Here is a 20,082-nt window from a genome sequence, read left to right as displayed (position 1 = left end):
GTAGGAGTGTGCCTTTAATTAAGGACAGGATATATGCAAAACACAACACTTCTTTCAAACATTGCCGTTTGCCAGTTTCATCAGCTGATAGGGACAGTGCGTTCTTGTTTTCCTTTGAGGCATTTTGGCATCAGTCAATTATAATTATAATTATATATATATATATCTCTCAGTCTCAAAATAGTCGCCCGCACGCAGCACGACTGTTCCAACAAATTTAGATTTGAGCATTTCTGGGCCACTGGCGTTTCTGTGTCATTCGTCATTTTGTCTCTGCCGCCAGCCGATTCACGGGCAACTGACTATCAGGTAACCAATTAACAGGGAACTGATTAACATGCATGACTCCAAGGCTTTGGCGCAGCTAGATGCTCTTGTAATGTTGAAAGTGGTCCATTAAAAAAATGTTTGTTAACTATGGCATTCGTTGTCTGTGCACCGTTGTTGTCAAGTTCAGGACGTTAACAAAATGCAAATTGCTTTGAGTTCACATTGCTCATCATCTGGCCGGACGTAGGTTACAGGGCGGAGCATCCACTGTGATTTTAGTGCGCTTTGACACCAACAGACCTGATTCTGAGCTCTTTGGGCAGTGTCGTTTTAAAGTCGTTCTTTAAACGTCCGAGAATGTGCTTGCGATCTTTGCCGCATGAGTTTGTGACTCTTGGCTCAGCATCTGGTTGTTTTGGAACAAGGCGAACCACGCCGTGCTACCGCTACGTTTTTGTGTGCACTCATTTATTGACTTACTTGCAGTTATTTGGCGAAACTGTTTCCTGCGATGTTTGAAACTGGAACAGTTCCTTTTTGTGTGGTGTAGAGGTTGAGTCAGTATAGCAGTAGGACACGTGTACTCCCCAGACAGTATCTCACCTTCGGACAGTTTATGGCAGAGTCGATGAGTACGAGTGTGTTTAAAATGACATGGGTGTGAATTATCGTGCATTATAGGAGTGTGCAATTGTGTGTCAAACGTACTTCACCACAGTGACTCAACCTGTATTGCGTCAAAAGAAAGACAGACTTTTTCGACCTGCAGATGGACTGAACTCTGGATCAAGACTGTACTGTGACATTCGGACAGCCATCGGCCTGATCAAAATGGTGTGTATTACCTTTTGTTATACATGAAGTGTAGGCTGTGCTTACACTTACGCTGCTCACATTGTTTTGTCAAAAACTGAACGTTCCAAATAGTATCCTTTCTTGTTTTAGACAAATACAGACGGAGTTTAAAGTCTGCCTACAAGCGAGCATTAGCCGAGCTGCTGAGAGCAAGTTGTACTGGATGACTGCCTGGTTAGCTTGCAATGCAGGTGGAGGTGTATGCGACGTGCTTGCGGTCTCACTTCCTGGGGCATCAAGCTTTAATGAGGGGCGTTCTTAGATTTAAAGGGGTGGGTGACAGCCCAAGATATAGCCTAAGATTCACAAAGAACACAACAGCGGTTCAACCCACAACAAAAACAGGTACCCATGTAATTTTGTTTTGGGTCAAAACGTAATGCAGAATGGTTGCCGTGTCATGTTTAAATAGCTCTCTCAAACCACATGCGTGACTGCCGCGTTGTTGAGTGTTTGAACTGATCATTTCTCTCTGTCTCTTTCTGTCTTTCTGATGTCTCTCTACGTGTGCGTGCTGGTTTCCCTGAATAGGGTACAGCTACCCGTATCGACTCGGTGCCTGTGCACGACAGGCAAAATACCTGGACCGCTTGCTTGACATGCACACATTATCTTAGCACATGTAATCACAAGAGAGGACAGCATGTTTCACTTTCTATAGTGTAAGGATGACTAAAACTAGGTATCGTCCCTGTGAATTGCCATGCGCGCGTGTGTGAGTGAGTGAGTATGTGTGTGTGTGTGTGTGTGTGTGTGTGTGTGTGTGTGTGTGTGTGTGTGTGTGTGAGAGTGTGTGTGTGAGAGAGAGAGAGAGAGAGAGAGAGAGAGAGAGAGAGAGAGAGAGAGAGAGAGAGCTTATCTTGCACTGTCTCTCTTTTTGCACCCTCCTGGTACACTTGCATGCGAGCTTGTGCGTGTGTGAACGAAGTGCTGCTGCTTCTATCAAGAAAAATACAAGGGCGGGATACTAAGATAAGAGACTAAACATGTTCATAGTTACTAGTAAACCATGCTGTACCATGCTAGCCAGCGGATGTATCTTAATTTCAGCGCACTGCACATTTATCTACTTTACTGCATAAACACAACCCTGACTTTGCACACATGCAACCATAGAACACGTGTACCGCAAGAGAGACACCTCCAAGCTGGTCATGGTACAGGCATGTTTTCCATTTGTAACTCGGTTTGACATTTCGAATGTCATGTCAACTCGGGACGAAACACCATGTGTGTACACCCAATGTAGATAAAGCACATATCTTTTGGAGAATAAGAGCACACCCCTTCTAGTGAAAACAGTGGGGCTCACCGTCTCAAACCTAAGCAGGCTTGTATCAATGTATGTGGGATAAGACCATTTCTCCACTTGGTTACTTACCAAAAATGAATAGCCCCGGTGCTCTTTGTGCAGTGGGATTTTGTTTGATTGCTTAATTTTGTAGATGTATCCCGTGGCTAATTTTTTAATAAATTAATATATCCAAAAAATTCCACTGTGCACAGAGCATCCAGGCTTTTCCTTTTTGGAATAATACCAAGTGGAGGGATGGTCTTGTCCCATGTAAATGGTATGTGACCAAGTGGAGGGATGGTCTTGTCCCATGTAAATGGTATGTGACCAAGTGGAGGGATGGTCTTGTCCCATGTAAAAGGTATGTGACCAAGTGGAGGGGTGGTCTTGTCCCATGTAAAAGGTATGTGACCAAGTGGAGGGGTGGTCTTGTCCCATGTAAAAGGTATGTGACCAAGTGGAGGGATGGTCTTGTCCCATGTAAATGGTATGTGACCAAGTGGAGGGATGGTCTTGTCCCATGTAAAAGGTATGTGACCAAGTGGAGGGATGGTCTTGTCCCATGTAAAAGGTATGTGACCAAGTGGAGGGATGGTCTTGTCCCATGTAAAAGGTATGTGACCAAGTGGAGGGATGGTCTTGTCCCATGTAAAAGGTATGTGACCAAGTGGAGGGATGGTCTTGTCCCATGTAAAAGGTATGTGACCAAGTGGAGGGATGGTCTTATCCCATGTAAAAGCCATGTGACCAAGTGGAGGGATGGTCTTATCCCATGTAAAAGGTATGTGACCAAGTGGAGGGATGGTCTTGTCCCATGTAAAAGGTATGTGACCAAGTGGAGGGATGGTCTTGTCCCATGTAAATGGTATGTGACCAAGTGGAGGGATGGTCTTGTCCCATGTAAAAGGTATGTGACCAAGTGGAGGGATGGTCTTGTCCCATGTAAATGGTATGTGACCAAGTGGAGGGATGGTCTTGTCCCATGTAAAAGGTATGTGACCAAGTGGAGGGATGGTCTTATCCCATGTAAATGGTATGTGACCAAGTGGAAGGACGGTCTTATCCCATGTAAATGGTATGTGACCAAGTGGAAGGACGGTCTTATCCCATGTAAATGGTATGTGACCAAGTGGAGGGATGGTCTTGTCCCATGTAAAAGGTATGTGACCAAGTGGAGGGATAGTCTTGTCCCATGTAAATGGTATGTGACCAAGTGGAGGGATGGTCTTGTCCCATGTAAATGGTATGTGACCAAGTGGAGGGATAGTCTTGTCCCATGTAAATGGTATGTGACCAAGTGGAGGGATGGTCTTGTCCCATGTAAATGGTATGTGACCAAGTGGAGGGATGGTCTTGTCCCATGTAAAAGGTATGTGACCAAGTGGAGGTATGGTCTTGTCCCATGTAAATGGTATGTGACCAAGTGGAGGGGTGGTCTTGTCCCATGTAAAAGGTATGTGACCAAGTGGAGGGATAGTCTTGTCCCATGTAAATGGTATGTGACCAAGTGGAGGGATGGTCTTGTCCCATGTAAATGGTATGTGACCAAGTGGAGGGATGGCCTTGTCCCATGTAAATGGTATGTGACCAAGTGGAGGGATGGTCTTGTCCCATGTAAAAGGTATGTGACCAAGTGGAGGGATAGTCTTGTCCCATGTAAATGGTATGTGACCAAGTGGAGGGATGGTCTTGTCCCATGTAAATGGTATGTGACCAAGTGGAGGGATGGTCTTATCCCATGTAAAAGGTATGTGACCAAGTGGAGGGATGGTCTTGTCCCATGTAAATGGTATGTGACCAAGTGGAGGGATGGTCTTGTCCCATGTAAAAGGTATGTGACCAAGTGGAGGGATGGTCTTGTCCCATGTAAATGGTATGTGACCAAGTGGAGGGGTGGTCTTGTCCCATGTAAAAGGTACGTGACCAAGTGGAGGGGTGGTCTTGTCCCATGTAAAAGGTATGTGACCAAGTGGAGGGATGGCCTTGTCCCATGTAAATGGTATGTGACCAAGTGGAGGGATGGTCTTGTCCCATGTAAAAGGTATGTGACCAAGTGGAGGGATGGTCTTGTCCCATGTAAAAGGTATGTGACCAAGTGGAGGGATGGTCTTGTCCCATGTAAAAGGTATGTGACCAAGTGGGGGAATGGTCTTATCCCATGTAAAAGGTATGTGACCATGTGGAGGGATGGTCTTGTCCCATGTAAAAGCCTGGTCAGATCTGAGACGGTGAGCTGAACTCTTTACACCAGAAGGAGTGTGCCTTTAACACTGAGGCTTTTCTGCTTCTTCTGCGTTCATGGGCTGAAACTCCCAGGGACACTCATGGTTTTTTTTGTATGAGTGGGGTTTTACATGTATGCCCGTTTTTACCCCGCCATTTAGGCAGCCATATGCCGCTTTCGGGGGAGACTGAGGGTTATAATTACCACGCAGTTATCCAATGTCAGTCCATCATTGTCAATGTCAAATCATCATGTCAGCTTTATCCGCAAAAAAAGACCTAGCCTGAACTAAATCTTCAAAATCTCCCAAACCGTTTGGCATTCTGGGTAGGGAAATCCTTTTGTGAAATGTTTTGTGTGTAAAATCCACGCTCGCTGAGACTGATCGGACTCGCACTGTTGCTGAACTCATAACAGTCCAGGGACTCCTTTTCTCAGCTTGAAGCGCTGTTGAGCCAGGACAAAAAAAGACTCACCGATGCGAGTGCGTTACCGTGTTATTACTGGGACAGGCTACACAATTAGCCAACCCTACAAAACCGGTGTAGTGCGTTCAGATCTCCCCTGCGTTCAGATTTCCACAGCGGCCTCGTTGATCTTGTATAAACTCCACAAGACTGCGGACTTCATGGCAGCCACCGACCTGAAGATTTAACGGCCATGAAAATCGAACGCAGAAGAAGAAGAAGTATAAACTCCACACTGAAAAGCCCCCCATCCCTTCCACAGTACGGATGATCGAGCTCAGGTACTTTTCATTCCTAGGATCAAATTCGTTCAACCAACATTTTGTATTTAAACTTGGAAATTTGTTTCATCCTAAAATCCTTCCCTTCTCATTCAAGGAACGTAACCACTCGGTGCACGTTTTCAAAGAAATCGTATTTTGGGATGAAATCTATTAAATCTATTAAATTTCACCACCAATTTCCTTCGCTTGCAAGGAACTGCCTCCCTTAAATAAGTTCACTTCTTTAATTTGACCAGGAAACAAAATTTCAGTCTCGGGTATATTTCGAATCGGAAATCTGAACGCAGCCAGGGGAAATCTGAACGCACCACACCGGGTACCCAGTTTTCTCAGACTGAGTCGGAGTGACGTGAAAGGACTCTCTATATTTGCCGTCAGACGGGGGGAGGAAAATGTCTTGACGAGTGTCAGGGCTGTACGGTTTTCCGGCTTTAAAATTCCTGTGGTTTTGTCCCACTTTTAATCCTGAGGATCAACAGGTCGTCAGAATGCGTGAAAGCCGCATATATCAGTGGTTTCAGTTTGACTTCATGACGCCAAGGTTGTGATTTCGACTAAGATAGTTATGTTCAGCAAATGAGTGGTATGAAACGCGTTTCGGTCTGTTGCCGTAGTAAAGTGAGATGCTGCGACATACGGCGAATATCATCGGATGGCAAGTACTTCTCGACTGACTTTCTTTTCAAACAAGAACATTTTTTAGCGTGTTTTTTTGTGCGTGTGCTCCCATTGAGCGAAAATCGTCTGGTTTTCGTTAGATTGTAACAGGAACTATAACCCTCGGATTTGACCAAGAGGACAACAATTCTGCCACAAAATCACCAGGACGTTCAATTCAGGCCAGAAAGTGGCGAGTAGAAACATGTAACTGGCGAGTAGAAATGTTCGTCTACTCGCCAAATACGAGTAAAGTTGCTGAAACAAATTGTTGGTTCGGCTAGTAAAGTTTTCTCTCTGGCTGGTAAATGTTCAGAATCACTAGCCAAAGGCGAGTACACGATTTGTTTTGACTTTCAGGGCTGTCATTGTGCATTTTCAACCTGCGGTGAAGTTGTAGCTATTCAGTTTGACATTGTGTTTCCTGACTTGGCGATGACGAACAAGGAAGTGAGCAAGTGTATTACGCTGATACTTGTCCACTGTTCTCCAAGTGTTGTGCGATCAGCTGAAGAGACGATAATAATAACCAACCTCTAAGTGTATTACGCTGATACTTGTACACTGTTCTCCAAGTGTTGTGCGATCAGCTGAAGAGACGATAATAATAACCAACCTCTAAGTGTATTACGCTGATACTTGTCCACTGTTCTCCAAGTGTTGTGCGATCAGCTGAAGAGACGATACACAATAATAACCAACCTCCAAGTGTTGTGGACAGCTGACATACTTTAAACAGAAAGTCGTTGAGCGTTGGTTGTAACATATGCTTGTGTAGAAATTGTTGCCTCCTCATTTGAAGTGACAGTTTGGACACATTAGCACTAAATGCAATTTGTAAAAGTGGTGTGGACAACTGACATACTTTTAAAAGAAAGTCGTCGAGTGTCGGTTGTAAAATATGCTTGGTTAGTCACGGGATTGTGGCTTCCTCGTATGAAGTGACATTTTGGACACATTAGCACTGAATGCAGGGTGTAACGCGGTAGTTATTTTTTTTCCCCGGCAGTTGTCTCATTATACCTGGCCACTGTCAATAGGTTTTGCAGAGCTGCACCTCGACTTGTGTACGTTTTCGCGAATTCACCGTCTTCAAAGGCTTACCTTGTTTATTGAGCACGTAAACGTAAATAGTCAAGACTTTTCAGTGTTGTGGTCCATGTCTCTCTGCATACATTTTCAGCACAACTACGAAAGTGAGGCCTCAGCCTGAGATTGTGGGGTCGGCTATAACGGCTTCGTCGGTGATTCTACCTGATGTTTATATGCCCAGATGTGAAAGTGAGGCTTGTTTTTGGTGAAGAATACGTCTACGACATTATTTTACTGTCGGTTAGTGTTGAAGAACAGTGTTGCAAACTGACGAATTAACCCTTCAATAGAAGCAGCGACCTCGTTGCGGGACAGATAAAAGGAAGTTATACATTCGGCTTCACTGAGAACGCGAAGACTTTTCTGACTTGGGCCAAAAAAAATAATAGGTGTGGTTACGGTAACATAGCCCAAAAAAATAGGGTAGGAAGGTAGGCAATCACTTTTTTTTTTTTAAACTTTTTTTTCTAATGTGTACAAATTAAACCTACTTGACAGGGAAATAAGTGTGCGACTCGGTCGCTTTCGCTTTCATTGCGTTTTCTGCACTCGTTTACTTGTTGTTTTGGGTATTTTTTTGACAAATGTAATAAAAAGTTATAGGGTCGGCCCCAAAAAATAGGGTAGGTCGGGTTACCGTAACCACACCTATTTTTTTTTTAGGCCTTGGCACAAAAAAACAGAGCTCAGAAGCTGTGCACTGACTCCAAAACGCAACTAGACTGTAATATACAGCGCCTTCGAATAGACATACAAGTCATTCCTATCAACAAGATGTAACGCTAACACCTACGCCTCCCTCCTATCAGTCGAATAGATAGATATATCGCACACTTATAGTCGGTTCACTCTCCTAACAAACAGGTGCACCCGTACACGCTCCATCACTAATGTGTGACATATAGTTTATAATTATCGTATCCCAAAAGCAGCATGTGTGGTTTATGGCAGTAGCTTCAACCATCGGAACGAGTTTGAAGGGCAGTCAAGTTTGAGAGAGATGTACCAGTGAACAGAGAGCCGTGGAACAGGTTGGCAGCGGCGGCGCAGCGCAAGGGGGTTTCATTGAAGTGGCGATTAATTCGTTTCACCTGTCGCGGTTTGTGTGCCATGGTGAATCCCTTTGCAGGGCCGGTGCAATGACATGGCTACCGCTGATCAGTTCTAGCAGCTTCACACGGTGTCACGTTAAAAATTGACCATGGTGAGTTGCTTGCAAGCTGTGTTGGTGGTGGTGGTTGTGGTGGTGGTGTGTTTGTGTGTGTGTGTAAATGTGACGATTGTATAGTGAAGGTGTGTCAGCTCGTTTAGGCTACAATTGTGCATGTGTGGCGCTCTCTCTCTCTCTCTCTCTCTCTCTCTCTCTCTCCCTAACACACACACACACGGTCACACACACGCACACAACATTGTTTTGAGAGCCGCGGAGACACGGAACCTGTGTTGTGACGCGGAGGTATGTGACCAAAGGCGCCAGAAACGTTTATAACAGCGACTGAATGTTTAAAGTAGGCGTTTTTGCATTGTATGGAAGACTCCAGCAGAAGGTGTATTACCTTCTGGTTTTTACTGCAGGCTGACACCCTACGTTGAAAAAAAAAGACATTTAAAGTATTTCTAGCGCGTGTTGATGACTAATTATGTGTCTCACTGAATAGCGAACACTGAAGAAAACAGTTAACAATGCCTTCGCCGCACCACGCCTAGTGTCATGTCGTTACAGGTGAACACACACAAAAACCAAGTTCATTTCATGAGGCCTAAAAAAAAAATAGGTGTGGTTACGGTAACCCGACCTACCCTATTTTTAGGGGCCGACCCTATAACTTTTTATTACATTTGTCAAAAAAATTATAAAAAAACACAAGAAAACGAGTGCAGAAAACGCAATGAAAGCGAAAGCGCCCGAGTCGCACACTTATTTCCCTGTCAAATAGGTTTAATTTGTACACATTAGAAAAAAAAGTTTTAAAAAAAAAAGTGATTGCCTACCTTCCTACCCTATATTTTTTGGCTATGTTACTGTAACCACACCTTTTTTTTTTGGCCTGAGGACAAAAAGGTTGACTAAATGTGTAACGGTATTGCAAAGCGGCTGTGCTCTATAGTCTATAGCCAGGCGACATTGATCGATTGGACTGCTCTATAGTCTATAGCCAGGCAACATTGATCGATTGGACTGCTCTATAAATATGTAGTCCACATCATGCTCATCGACGCGTTATATTAATGGCGTATGGCTTGGGTCTCATAACATATTTACTGCTGACACAGACATTTAGTGGAAATACGAATACGTTGATTAGCATGTTGTTTTGGGCCGACAGTTTACAAAGAGGCCTGCGCGGGTCAGCGATATATGATTTCATGGTTTCTGTTGTCTAGTGGTCTGATATGTGATATATTTCTCATCGGCAATACGAATTTCACAATCAAAGAGAGAGGGAGAGAGTAAGAGAGAATGAATGAATGGTTTGTTTGCTTAGGCCGTCGAAAGAGAGAGAGAGAGAGAGAGAGAGAGAGAGAGAGAGAGAGAGAGAGAGAGAGAGAGAGAGAGAGAGAGAGACTCAAATAGATTACTGGTTAGGCAATCTGCCCATGACCAAGAGGGTTAGGGGAAGTGGGTGGCTTCAACATAATACAAAACTCGTCGAAATCGAACGCCAGTGCACATCCGCGTACACGTACACTTGATATTGTGTTTGTGTTTGTGTGTGTGTGTGTGTGTGAGGGGAAAGGGACACAACAAGGACTGCACAGTATACGAAGTGCAAGCCTATCCAGGGAATGCAGCTGTGCTTTGCAGTGGGCGTTGCCATATTATGTGGCTCAGTAGTTTGCTTCAAATCAACACCATCTTCCTAGTTGATCACGGTTTACACTGTGTCGTCACAGCCGCATGTTTCTTCGTGTATCTAAAGCAGTTTTATTATTTCTGAATTTTAATCAAGAATATCTTCCACGTCGCACATAACGTTGATATTGTGTAGTCATTGCCGCATGTTTCTTCACATCAAAGGCAGTTTCATTAATTTGTTTCTGATATTGTCGTGTTCCCATGCCTATTATGAAATGCATGTTTCTTTTGTATGAAATAGGTTCATGATTTGATACATAACTTTGAGCCATCTGTGAAGACATGCATGCTTTATGTGTCCAAATAACTGAATACGTTAATACATGGTTACGAAAACTGTACAAGATATCAAGTTGTGAACCATCTATCAGTATTTTCTTATCAAAGAGAGAAGTTTGAGAGAAGTTTGCAACCCCCTAGAAATACACACACACACGCCGGATCAATAGCTACAGCGTGTTTTGTTGTCATAACACAAAAGCTACGGTCCTCATAACATGAAGAAGCGTAGTAGGTATAGAAATATCACTTAAACAGCTTCCCAAAATGCATGATATAACTAAAGTTGGTGTCTAAAATGTACCTCATATATTCCTCTTTTTGCTGCATGAAAGAGATCCTTGAAAATATAGCTCACAGTGCCCGTAAGTCGTATTCAAAGACTGCTTGAAAAATGTTGCTGTCATAAACCAAAACCTTGCATTCAAAAAGCTGAGCTGTTTTATTGAAATTATATGCACCCAAGCACACACTTCGTGTAATAGAGTCGTGGACTAGTTTATGCTTATGCTTAGTGTACCTTGTGCTTAATGCAAGCGCGTGTGAATACATACACATTTACATAAACAGTTCAAAGTTGTACACACACACACACACACACACACACACACATACACACGAAAATCTTAACTTATCAGCGTTGGCATAGGTGCGCTCGCACACACAAACTACACACACACACACCACACACACACACAGTAGCTCTTACCTCCGTTTCAGTCCGTCCGTCAGGCTTTTAAACCCCCCACCCTCTCCTCACTCCAACCCCTTGCCCTGAGAGTGATGGTAGTGGGGACACTTAGAGCCGCTCATCACATCAGTGCTTGTTTGCCGTACCTGGAAAGGCCGATGACCACACGGCACGGGTCCTGCTGGGAAGGCCGGCGGAGCCAGGCGCCCAGGTAAATAAAACCTGGAGCGAAGCTCAACACCTTCTGTTCACACCTGCTTATTCCACTCTCTCTCGCTCATTCTCCTCCCACCTACTTCCCTCTGCTCCTGCTTTCTTCATCTGCTGTGGAATTTGATGGCGCGACTGAGAGAGCCTGCGAGGCGTTCAGTACAGTGGAACCCCCCTTTTAAGACCTCAAAAGACGGGCGAAGTGGCGCGGTGGTAAGACGTCGGCCTCTTAATCGGAAGGTCGTGAGTTCGAATCCCGGCCGCGGCTGCCTGGTGGGTTAAGGGTGGATATTTTTCCGATCTCCCAGGTCAACTTGTGTGCAGACCTGCTATAGTGCCGTATCCCCTTCGTGTGTACACGCAAGCACAAGACCAAGTGCGCACGGAAAAGATCCTGTAATCCATGTCAGAGTTCGGTGGGTTATAGAAACACGAAAATACCCAGCAAGCTTCCCCCGAAATCGGCGTATGCTGCCTGAATGGCGGGGTAAAAACGGTCATACACGTAAAAACCCACTCATGCAAACACATGAGTGAACGTGGGAGTTTCAGCCCATGAACGAAGAAGAAGACCTCAACAAATCTGGAAAAATTCAGATCCTAAAAAAGAGGGAGTCTTAAAATGGGGGTTAATTTACAGAGGTTTTGAACAAAAAATGTGAAAAAGCAAGGTCTTAAAAAGGAGTAAGTCTTAAATTGGGGGGGGGGGGGTCTTAAAAGGGGGGTTCCACTGTATTTTTTGCGCGTGGAAGGTAAGGGTTGGGGTGAGGTGGGCAATTATACCCGAGGGGTGCTTAGAATGGAACGAGTAAATCATTAGGAGAGAGGTAAAAACTGAGGAAGGACGAGAGGAGGTAGTACATGTATGTAACTTAATTAGGACAGATAAGACAGGAGGGGAGGAATGAAGGGACCCGGTGATGATTATACTGACGGGGCTGGGTGATGATTATACTGACGGGGCTGTGTGATGATTATACTGACGGGGCTGGGTGATGATTATACTGACGGGGCTGGGTGATGATTATACTGACGGGGCTGGGTGATGATTATACTGACGGGGCTGGGTGATGATTATACTGACGGGGCTGGGTGATGATTATACTGACGGGGCTGGGTGATGATTATACTGACGGGGCTGGGTGATGATTATACTGACGGGCTGGGTGATGATTATACTGACGGGGCTGGGTGATGATTATACTGACGGGGCTGGGTGATGATTATACTGACGGGGCTGGGTGATGATTATACTGACGGGGCTGGGTGATGATTATACTGACGGGGCTGGGTGATGATTATACTGACGGGGCTGGGTGATGATTATACTGACGGGGCTGGGTGATGATTATACTGACGGGGCTGGGTGATGATTATACTGACGGGGCTGTGTGATGATTATACTGACGGGGCTGGGTGATGATTATACTGACGGGGCTGGGTGATGATTATACTGACGGGGCTGGGTGATGATTATACTGACGGGGCTGGGTGATGATTATACTGACGGGGCTGGGTGATGATTATACTGACGGGGCTGGGTGATGATTATACTGACGGGGCTGGGTGATGATTATACTGACGGGGCTGTGTGATGATTATACTGACGGGGCTGGGTGATGATTATACTGACGGGGCTGGGTGATGATTATACTGACGGGGCTGTGTGATGATTATACTGACGGGGCTGTGTGATGATTATACTGACGGGGCTGGGTGATGATTATACTGACGGGGCTGGGTGATGATTATACTGACGGGGCTGGGTGATGATTATACTGACGGGGCTGGGTGATGATTATACTGACGGGGCTGTGTGATGATTATACTGACGGGGCTGGGTGATGATTATACTGACGGGGCTGTGTGATGATTATACTGACGGGGCTGTGTGATGATTATACTGACGGGGCTGTGTGATGATTATACTGACGGGGCTGGGTGATGATTATACTGACGGGGCTGTGTGATGATTATACTGACGGGGCTGGGTGATGATTATACTGACGGGGCTGTGTGATGATTATACTGACGGGGCTGTGTGATGATTATACTGACGGGGCTGGGTGATGATTATACTGACGGGGCTGGGTGATGATTATACTGACGGGGCTGGGTGATGATTATACTGACGGGGCTGTGTGATGATTATACTGACGGGGCTGTGTGATGATTATACTGACGGGGCTGGGTGATGATTATACTGACGGGGCTGGGTGATGATTATACTGACGGGGCTGGGTGATGATTATACTGACGGGGCTGGGTGATGATTATACTGACGGGGCTGGGTGATGATTATACTGACGGGGCTGGGTGATGATTATACTGACGGGGCTGGGTGATGATTATACTGACGGGGCTGGGTGATGATTATACTGACGGGGCTGGGTGATGATTATACTGACGGGGCTGTGTGATGATTATACTGACGGGGCTGGGTGATGATTATACTGACGGGGCTGGGTGATGATTATACTGACGGGGCTGGGTGATGATTATACTGACGGGGCTGGGTGATGATTATACTGACGGGGCTGGGTGATGATTATACTGACGGGGCTGGGTGATGATTATACTGACGGGGCTGGGTGATGATTATACTGACGGGGCTGGGTGATGATTATACTGACGGGGCTGGGTGATGATTATACTGACGGGGCTGGGTGATGATTATACTGACGGGGCTGGGTGATGATTATACTGACGGGGCTGTGTGATTAGGCTTTCGTTCCTTTCTGCTGCTGGTGGAAAATAGGTTTTGAAAGAGACTCACGTAAAATTAGTTGAGAAATTCGTCAGAGCAAAATCTGAAGGGGAAAAACAACAACTGTTTGGGTGCGCTGTGTTTTAAGAGCGTCAGTTACTGTGATATATATTTAAAGATGTTGCTCATTATTTAAATGCTTATGTAAAATTTGATGATTATCCCAAATATTGTTAAGATGTCACAATCAGAGAGAGAGAGAGAAGAGAGAGAGAGAGAGAGAGAGAGAGAGAGAGAGAGAGAGAGAGAGTGTGTGTGTGTGTGTGTCAACAAGGATATTGAGGAGAAAGGGACTCACGCGCGCAACACAAAAGTTTGTGAACCTCATTAACCTCTAGAGGCAAAAGCCTTGCAGACTACTGTCAACAAGAGCAGAGGTGACTGACCACGTGTGATACAAGGCTGCCTGATTAGTGATGACCTGTGCATGACCGCTTTTCACGAGCAGTCTCCTAATGGTCCACTAATGGTCACTTATTTTGTCATGGGTTGTGGGTTGTTGTAAAACACAGCTCGGGTGAAAAATCAAATCCTCAGCTGCAAACCGGGTGCAGAACCCAAGCAACGGTCACCGATCGTCTCCGCCGTTTAAATCCTTCTTGGATAAACGCCTAAATTAATATTTTTGATGAGAAGTAATTCTTCTTCTTCTTCGTCGTTCACTAGATGGAGATGCCAATCGCCCGCACGAAAGCAGCTGTCCTCTGTAGGTCCTCCAGGCCGCCGAAGAGCTTGACCCTCAGTGGTACTATGAGAAGTAATAAGAACGCTGTGCCTTGGCGCTGGTGCCCGGCTGCGAATTTGCGATTCCTAAACGCCCCACTGAACGACTGACGTCACAGCCGCTTCGGCATTTTCCGGAGGAACACCGCGTGCCACTTCGATCGCGTTGCACTTGCAGTCATTCGGCGATGCCACCTTGATTATCAGTTAATAAAGTTATTATTCAGGCAATATGAAAGAAATTAGTTTTTTCTTTTGTTACACTTACGCATAGTTTTATGAAGATCAATTTCAGACTCGGCAAAAGAATGGTTGTATCATGAGCGACTGTCACAAGCGAGAGGTGCGGTTCGGTCAGTAGGTCAGTCACTGTCGAACTGTTCGGTGCGAAGCACGGTTTTGTTCCTGGTAACTATATTGATTTCTTCAAGTTGTACTAATGTTCACGCTTTGCGCTGCGGTTTGAGTATGTGTGCTTGTTATTGGCTAATACAGTGAGTCCTCGCCGTTTAGTTTGCAGACCGTGCACATGTGAGCTTTGTGTAATCGCGTTTTCATCATAACATACCACCGTGCTAAACCGCTTTGGGGGAAATGGTTTTAAAAAAATATAAAAAAATAAACGGAATGCATCATGGTTGAAAAGATTGAAAATTGACAAAATAGATGACATAAATAAAGCAAACAAGAAAATTGAGGGCAATGGTAGTTATGAATATTGAACCCTTGAGTACATTATGGAATCAAAACAGCATTGTCTGTGCATTGACTAATTTCGTCTGCTTCAGATGTTGGTCATACATAGTCTGCAGGGCTTTCACCTCTCCAAGCTCACGAGATTAGTGTTAAGAGTAGCCATCTTACTGATTTCCGCGCGCTTCGCCGCGTACAAATTACGAATGCATTATGTGCAGGAAATGTGTACGAGTGTGACTCGCCTTCTTTGGCTTATTCAACAAACAGACAGTAAATATTGACTGGACCAGAGAAGTGCGGTTTGTGGAAAATTGTTTCCCAGCGCATTCTGTTGACTGACTGTTAGGGTTTAACGTCCTCTGATGTAACTAATGGACCTATATATATGGGACATTTGCATTCTGTTGTCGGTTTGTTTCGTTTTATGGACGGAGCAATTTCTACTCGCCTTATGTGCGTATTGTCTGACTGATGGGAACAGAGTTGTGTTATGAGTTAACAACCACGACTGTAAAAATGTATTATGGAACATAAAACAACAGCTACTAGGACATGGTTTATGTGTGTGTGTGTGTGTGTGTGTTTGTACACGCAAGCACAAGACCAAGTGCGCTCGGAAAAGTCCCTGTAATCCATGTCAGAGTTCGGTGGGTTATAGAAACACAAAAATTACCCAGTATGCTTCCCCAAAAAGCGGCATACGACTGCCAAAATGGCGGAGTAAAAAAGGGTCACACATGTAAAAACTCACTCTTGCAAAAATGGAGCTCGACAACGAGCTTCGTGTTATTGTCAATTAAGTCCGACGGGCGCAGTGGCGTAGTGGATAAGACATCTGCCTCCTAATCGTAAGGTTGTGGGTTCAAATCCCGGCCGCGGCCGCCTCGTGGGTTAAGGGTGCAGATTTTCCCCATCTCCCAGGTCAACTTATGTGCAGACCTGCTAGTGCTTTATCCCCCTTCGCGTGTACACGCAAACACAAGACCAAGTGCGCACGGAAAAGATCATGTAATCCATGTCAGAGTTCGGTGGGTTACAGAAACACGAAAATACCCAGCATGCATCCCCCGAAATCGGCGTATGCTGCGTGAATGGCGGGGTAAAAACGATCATACACGTAAAAATCCACTCGTGCAAAAACATGAGTGAACGTGAGAGTTTAAGCCCATGAACGAAGAAGTCCATCGAGTCAGTCGAGTTGCAGCGTCCTTCAGCCCTTCCCTCCTTTCTCCTGTAAACGTAAATTACAATACTGTGTTAACAGCTACGATGCAGGGACAATAAAAACACCCACAAGAGCCAACCAACATGCTTAATCAGCAGTAAGAATCTTAAACACATGAGGCAGAGCGCAGTTTACAGATCTGATAAATAATTTCATTTCAATGCTTGTTATTCTCTCAGGTGCCAGGAGATTGGTTCCGAATAACTCTCACTTACACACGTCGTATGCATTTAGAGCGCTTACTTCCCTTTGTTAATCAGCAGTAGATTGTTCAGGACACATTTCCCGTATGGCTACTGTCAGGACTTGAAATTAAGTTTTTTGTTCACATTCTGCTAGAGATGCCGATGCAATTTGCTTCTTAATTGTTATACGCCTACTGGAGCACGATATCTCGAGTTTGGTCATAAAAACGAACTGACACGCTCTGCAGTATATTTGGTGCGAATGATGATAACAGTACGGAAAACCTTTCGGGAACCTTCTTCTAAACACATATTTTTGCACTATAACTGATTCTTAACAGTGGACATTGTACGAAGGCATTTTACGTGTACGTCATGTCACTAAATTAATTTGTCAAAATAGGTGGTTTTTATTTCGCTTTCATCGGTTTACTTTAGTTAACGTTACGCTACGTTTGCTGAACATACTCAATCGACTAGTAATTCTCTCAATTTCCTGGTTTTGTCAGGGCAATATATAGCAAAAAGTAATTCTCTCAATGTCCTGGTTTTGTCAGGGCAATATATAGCAAAAAGTAATTCTCTCAGTTTCCTGGTTTTGTCAGGGCAATATATAGCTAAAAGTAATTCTCTCCAATTCCTGGTTTTGTCAGGGCAATATATAGCATAGTGGAGTCATCCAAAGTAATTTTTCGTCAAAAATCTGGGTCACCTCGCTCATGTTTTGTATCATGCGCGCAAATGATCCCAAAATCTGCCCAAAAAACAGGCTTCCCCACGATGTCTGTCGCTGTAATTGTGACCTGTTATTTTGCAATTGCTCTATTTGAAATGGTCAGAAATTACAAATTTTATTGAGTAAACTATTATTTTTCAACCAAGAGCGACAATCGTCATCTCGAACACCTAATAATGTTGCGTCGCTCACAAGAAATAACGGTTTTAGATGTGACGAAAAAAAGAACAGGGCCTGATGATTACGGTGATAAATACAAGACTTATTTTACAACCATTTGAAAAATACATACATCCCCCGTGGCTGCCATGCATAATGAAATCGTTTTTCTCGTGTTTTGAACTTGCCAGTGTTACAGCACAGAGCAGAATCCGTCCCGCACTTTGCTTTGTGTACATCACGTGGCCACCCGAACACCCGCACAACGCAACATTTTCACGAGAAAACACGTTTATTTGTTTGCTTTGTCTGTATTACACATTTCTATTTACATTAACCACTGACACACCAAATTGTATACTTTAGTTTGCAAGTGAATCGTTATCATACAAAATAACGTTATCACGAGACAAACAGAGATCTCAGAGATCGTCTGCTTTTCAACTGTTTCGCGCAAATCGTGTAATATCTATTTTTGCGGAAACCTCCCGAAGAAATGCAATCTCAGCGGCTTCCACCTGCAACATAGTCGTGCTTATTTGGAATGTGACGTCCTGTTCTTCGTCAGTCACCTAGTCTCGAAAACTAAGCGTCGCACAGAAGCAGCGCCCTTCCATTATAAACGAAGATAATAAAAAAAAATCGAACATGGTTTTCAAATAGGTCATTTGGTTACCTTTACAGTGGTATATTATTTGCTGTGACTTTGTATGAAAGTAATAACATATCGAACTTGTTTGAAGTTAGAGGAAATTTCGCTATCACTTTTTTTTTTACAGACTCTGTGTGTGTGTGTGTGTGTGTGTGTGTGTGTGTGTGTGTGTGTGTGTGTGTGTGTGTGAGATGTGTGTGTGTGTGTGTGTGGTACAAGTGATTGTGAGACTCATTTGGGAGTTACCTGCTATCTTTTAATAAAAAAAAACACCTGAAATAATTCTGTCAGATTTGAAAGGGTTGCGAAAGAGTACATACGCTTACTTTAAGTGAGGCAAGCTTTCTACACGTGCTCCTTGTCCACGTGTTTCAGACACACCACTCGCTAATGTCTGGCCCATAATGTTATGTTGGAAGTTTGTCTCATTAAAAGAAAGAGTATTCATTCTTTCACACCATACAAAACTGACACAGTCTTTTCCGAAAATGGTCTCTTCGTCTCATTGCTCAATGTCTACACAAGCCCTTAAGCCCAAACACCTTCCACTGGTTTGATATTCCCATGGTGTCATTGCTCTATGAATAAAGCCCAAACACCTTCCACTGGTTTGATATTCCCATGGTGTCATTGCTCTATGAATAAAGCCCAAACACCTTCCACTGGTTTGATATTCCCATGGTGTCATTGCTCTATGAATAAAGCCCAAACACCTTCCACTGGTTTGATATTCCCATGGTGTCATTGCTCTATGAATAAAGCCCAAACACCTTCCACTGGTTTGATATTCCCATGGTGTCCTTGCTCTATGAATAAAGCCCAAACACCTTCCACTGGTTTGATATTCCCATGGTGTCATTGCTCTATGAATAAAGCCCAAACACCTTCCACTGGTTTGATATTCCCATGGTGTCATTGCTCTATGAATAAAGCCCAAAAACCTTCCACTGGTTTGATATTCCCATGGTGTCATTGCTCTATGAATAAAGCCCAAAAACCTTCCACTGGTTTGATATTCCCATGGTGTCATTGCTCTATGAATAAAGCCCAAAAACCTTCCACTGGTTTGATATTCACAATGTCTCATTGCTCTATGAATAAAGCTCAAAAACCTTCCACTGGTTTGATATTCACAATGTCTCATTGCTCTATGAATAAAGCCCAAAAACCTTCCACTGGTTTGATATTCAATCACATATTCTTACCTCAACTCACATAAATGGCATTAACTTCAGTTCATTGCTAAGATATTGAAGTAGTACTCGACCCTGGTAAGGGGGGAAGTAACTCCCTAAGAAAAACAATCCGTAGTCAAGGACGGGAGTCACCTCCCCTACCGGTAACCCGCACATGCGCGGACCTGCTACCGGCCGTCATTCCACCCACTTCAACACTACTGCACAGACGTGTTGTTGTACTCCGGCATATTTTTTTTGCCTTGGCCTTTTTGTGGAAGGCCATTTGACCCTGGTCTTTGCGTTGCTTTCTTTAGGTAAGATCGTTTCACTTCTCTTCGCTACGCGTTGCGTTTGTTTGAGTATTTTCGCTGTTGTAATTCTTCTCCACGTGCGCGTGTTTGATATTGCAAATGGCGGACAAAAACTCTAAAAGCAAGGGCAAACTTGTTTCTCTGCTCTCTTCACCGGGGAAAGAGAAGGATAAGGACAAGTCTAAGTCTAAATCAAAGACGCGTGCCTCGGTAACTTCGTCACAGGCTACGTCTTTAATTCTGGTTACTGACCCGGTGACTAAGAAAACA

The 20,082-nt window shown here is 44.3% G+C and overlaps 1 protein-coding gene across 5 annotated transcripts in view; it reads left to right on the top strand.

The window, feature by feature from the left end:
• The window catches only part of LOC138949359 (uncharacterized), a 45,064-nt gene that overhangs the window by 14,620 nt on the left and 10,362 nt on the right, over positions 1 to 20,082 (top strand). The window contains exons 1-2 of one of the 5 annotated variants that reach the window (XM_070321166.1): positions 5,794 to 7,332; positions 8,098 to 8,347. The exons of 1 other annotated variant lie outside the window; for it this stretch is intronic. In XM_070321166.1, coding sequence (XP_070177267.1) covers positions 8,345 to 8,347 — 3 coding nt within the window. In that variant the 5' untranslated portion in view covers positions 5,794 to 7,332; positions 8,098 to 8,344. Of the gene's footprint in view, positions 1 to 218; positions 1,105 to 5,793; positions 8,348 to 20,082 lie in introns of those variants that run through there. 3 more of the 5 variants (XM_070321168.1, XM_070321167.1, XM_070321165.1) reach the window with 3 other exon arrangements.

The sequence above is a fragment of the Littorina saxatilis genome, linkage group LG15, assembly GCF_037325665.1.
Source record: "Littorina saxatilis isolate snail1 linkage group LG15, US_GU_Lsax_2.0, whole genome shotgun sequence".
Lineage (NCBI taxonomy): Eukaryota > Metazoa > Mollusca > Gastropoda > Littorinimorpha > Littorinidae > Littorina > Littorina saxatilis.
The sequence above is the reverse complement of the archived record's forward strand: the minus strand, read 5'-3'. Positions and strand labels throughout refer to the sequence as shown.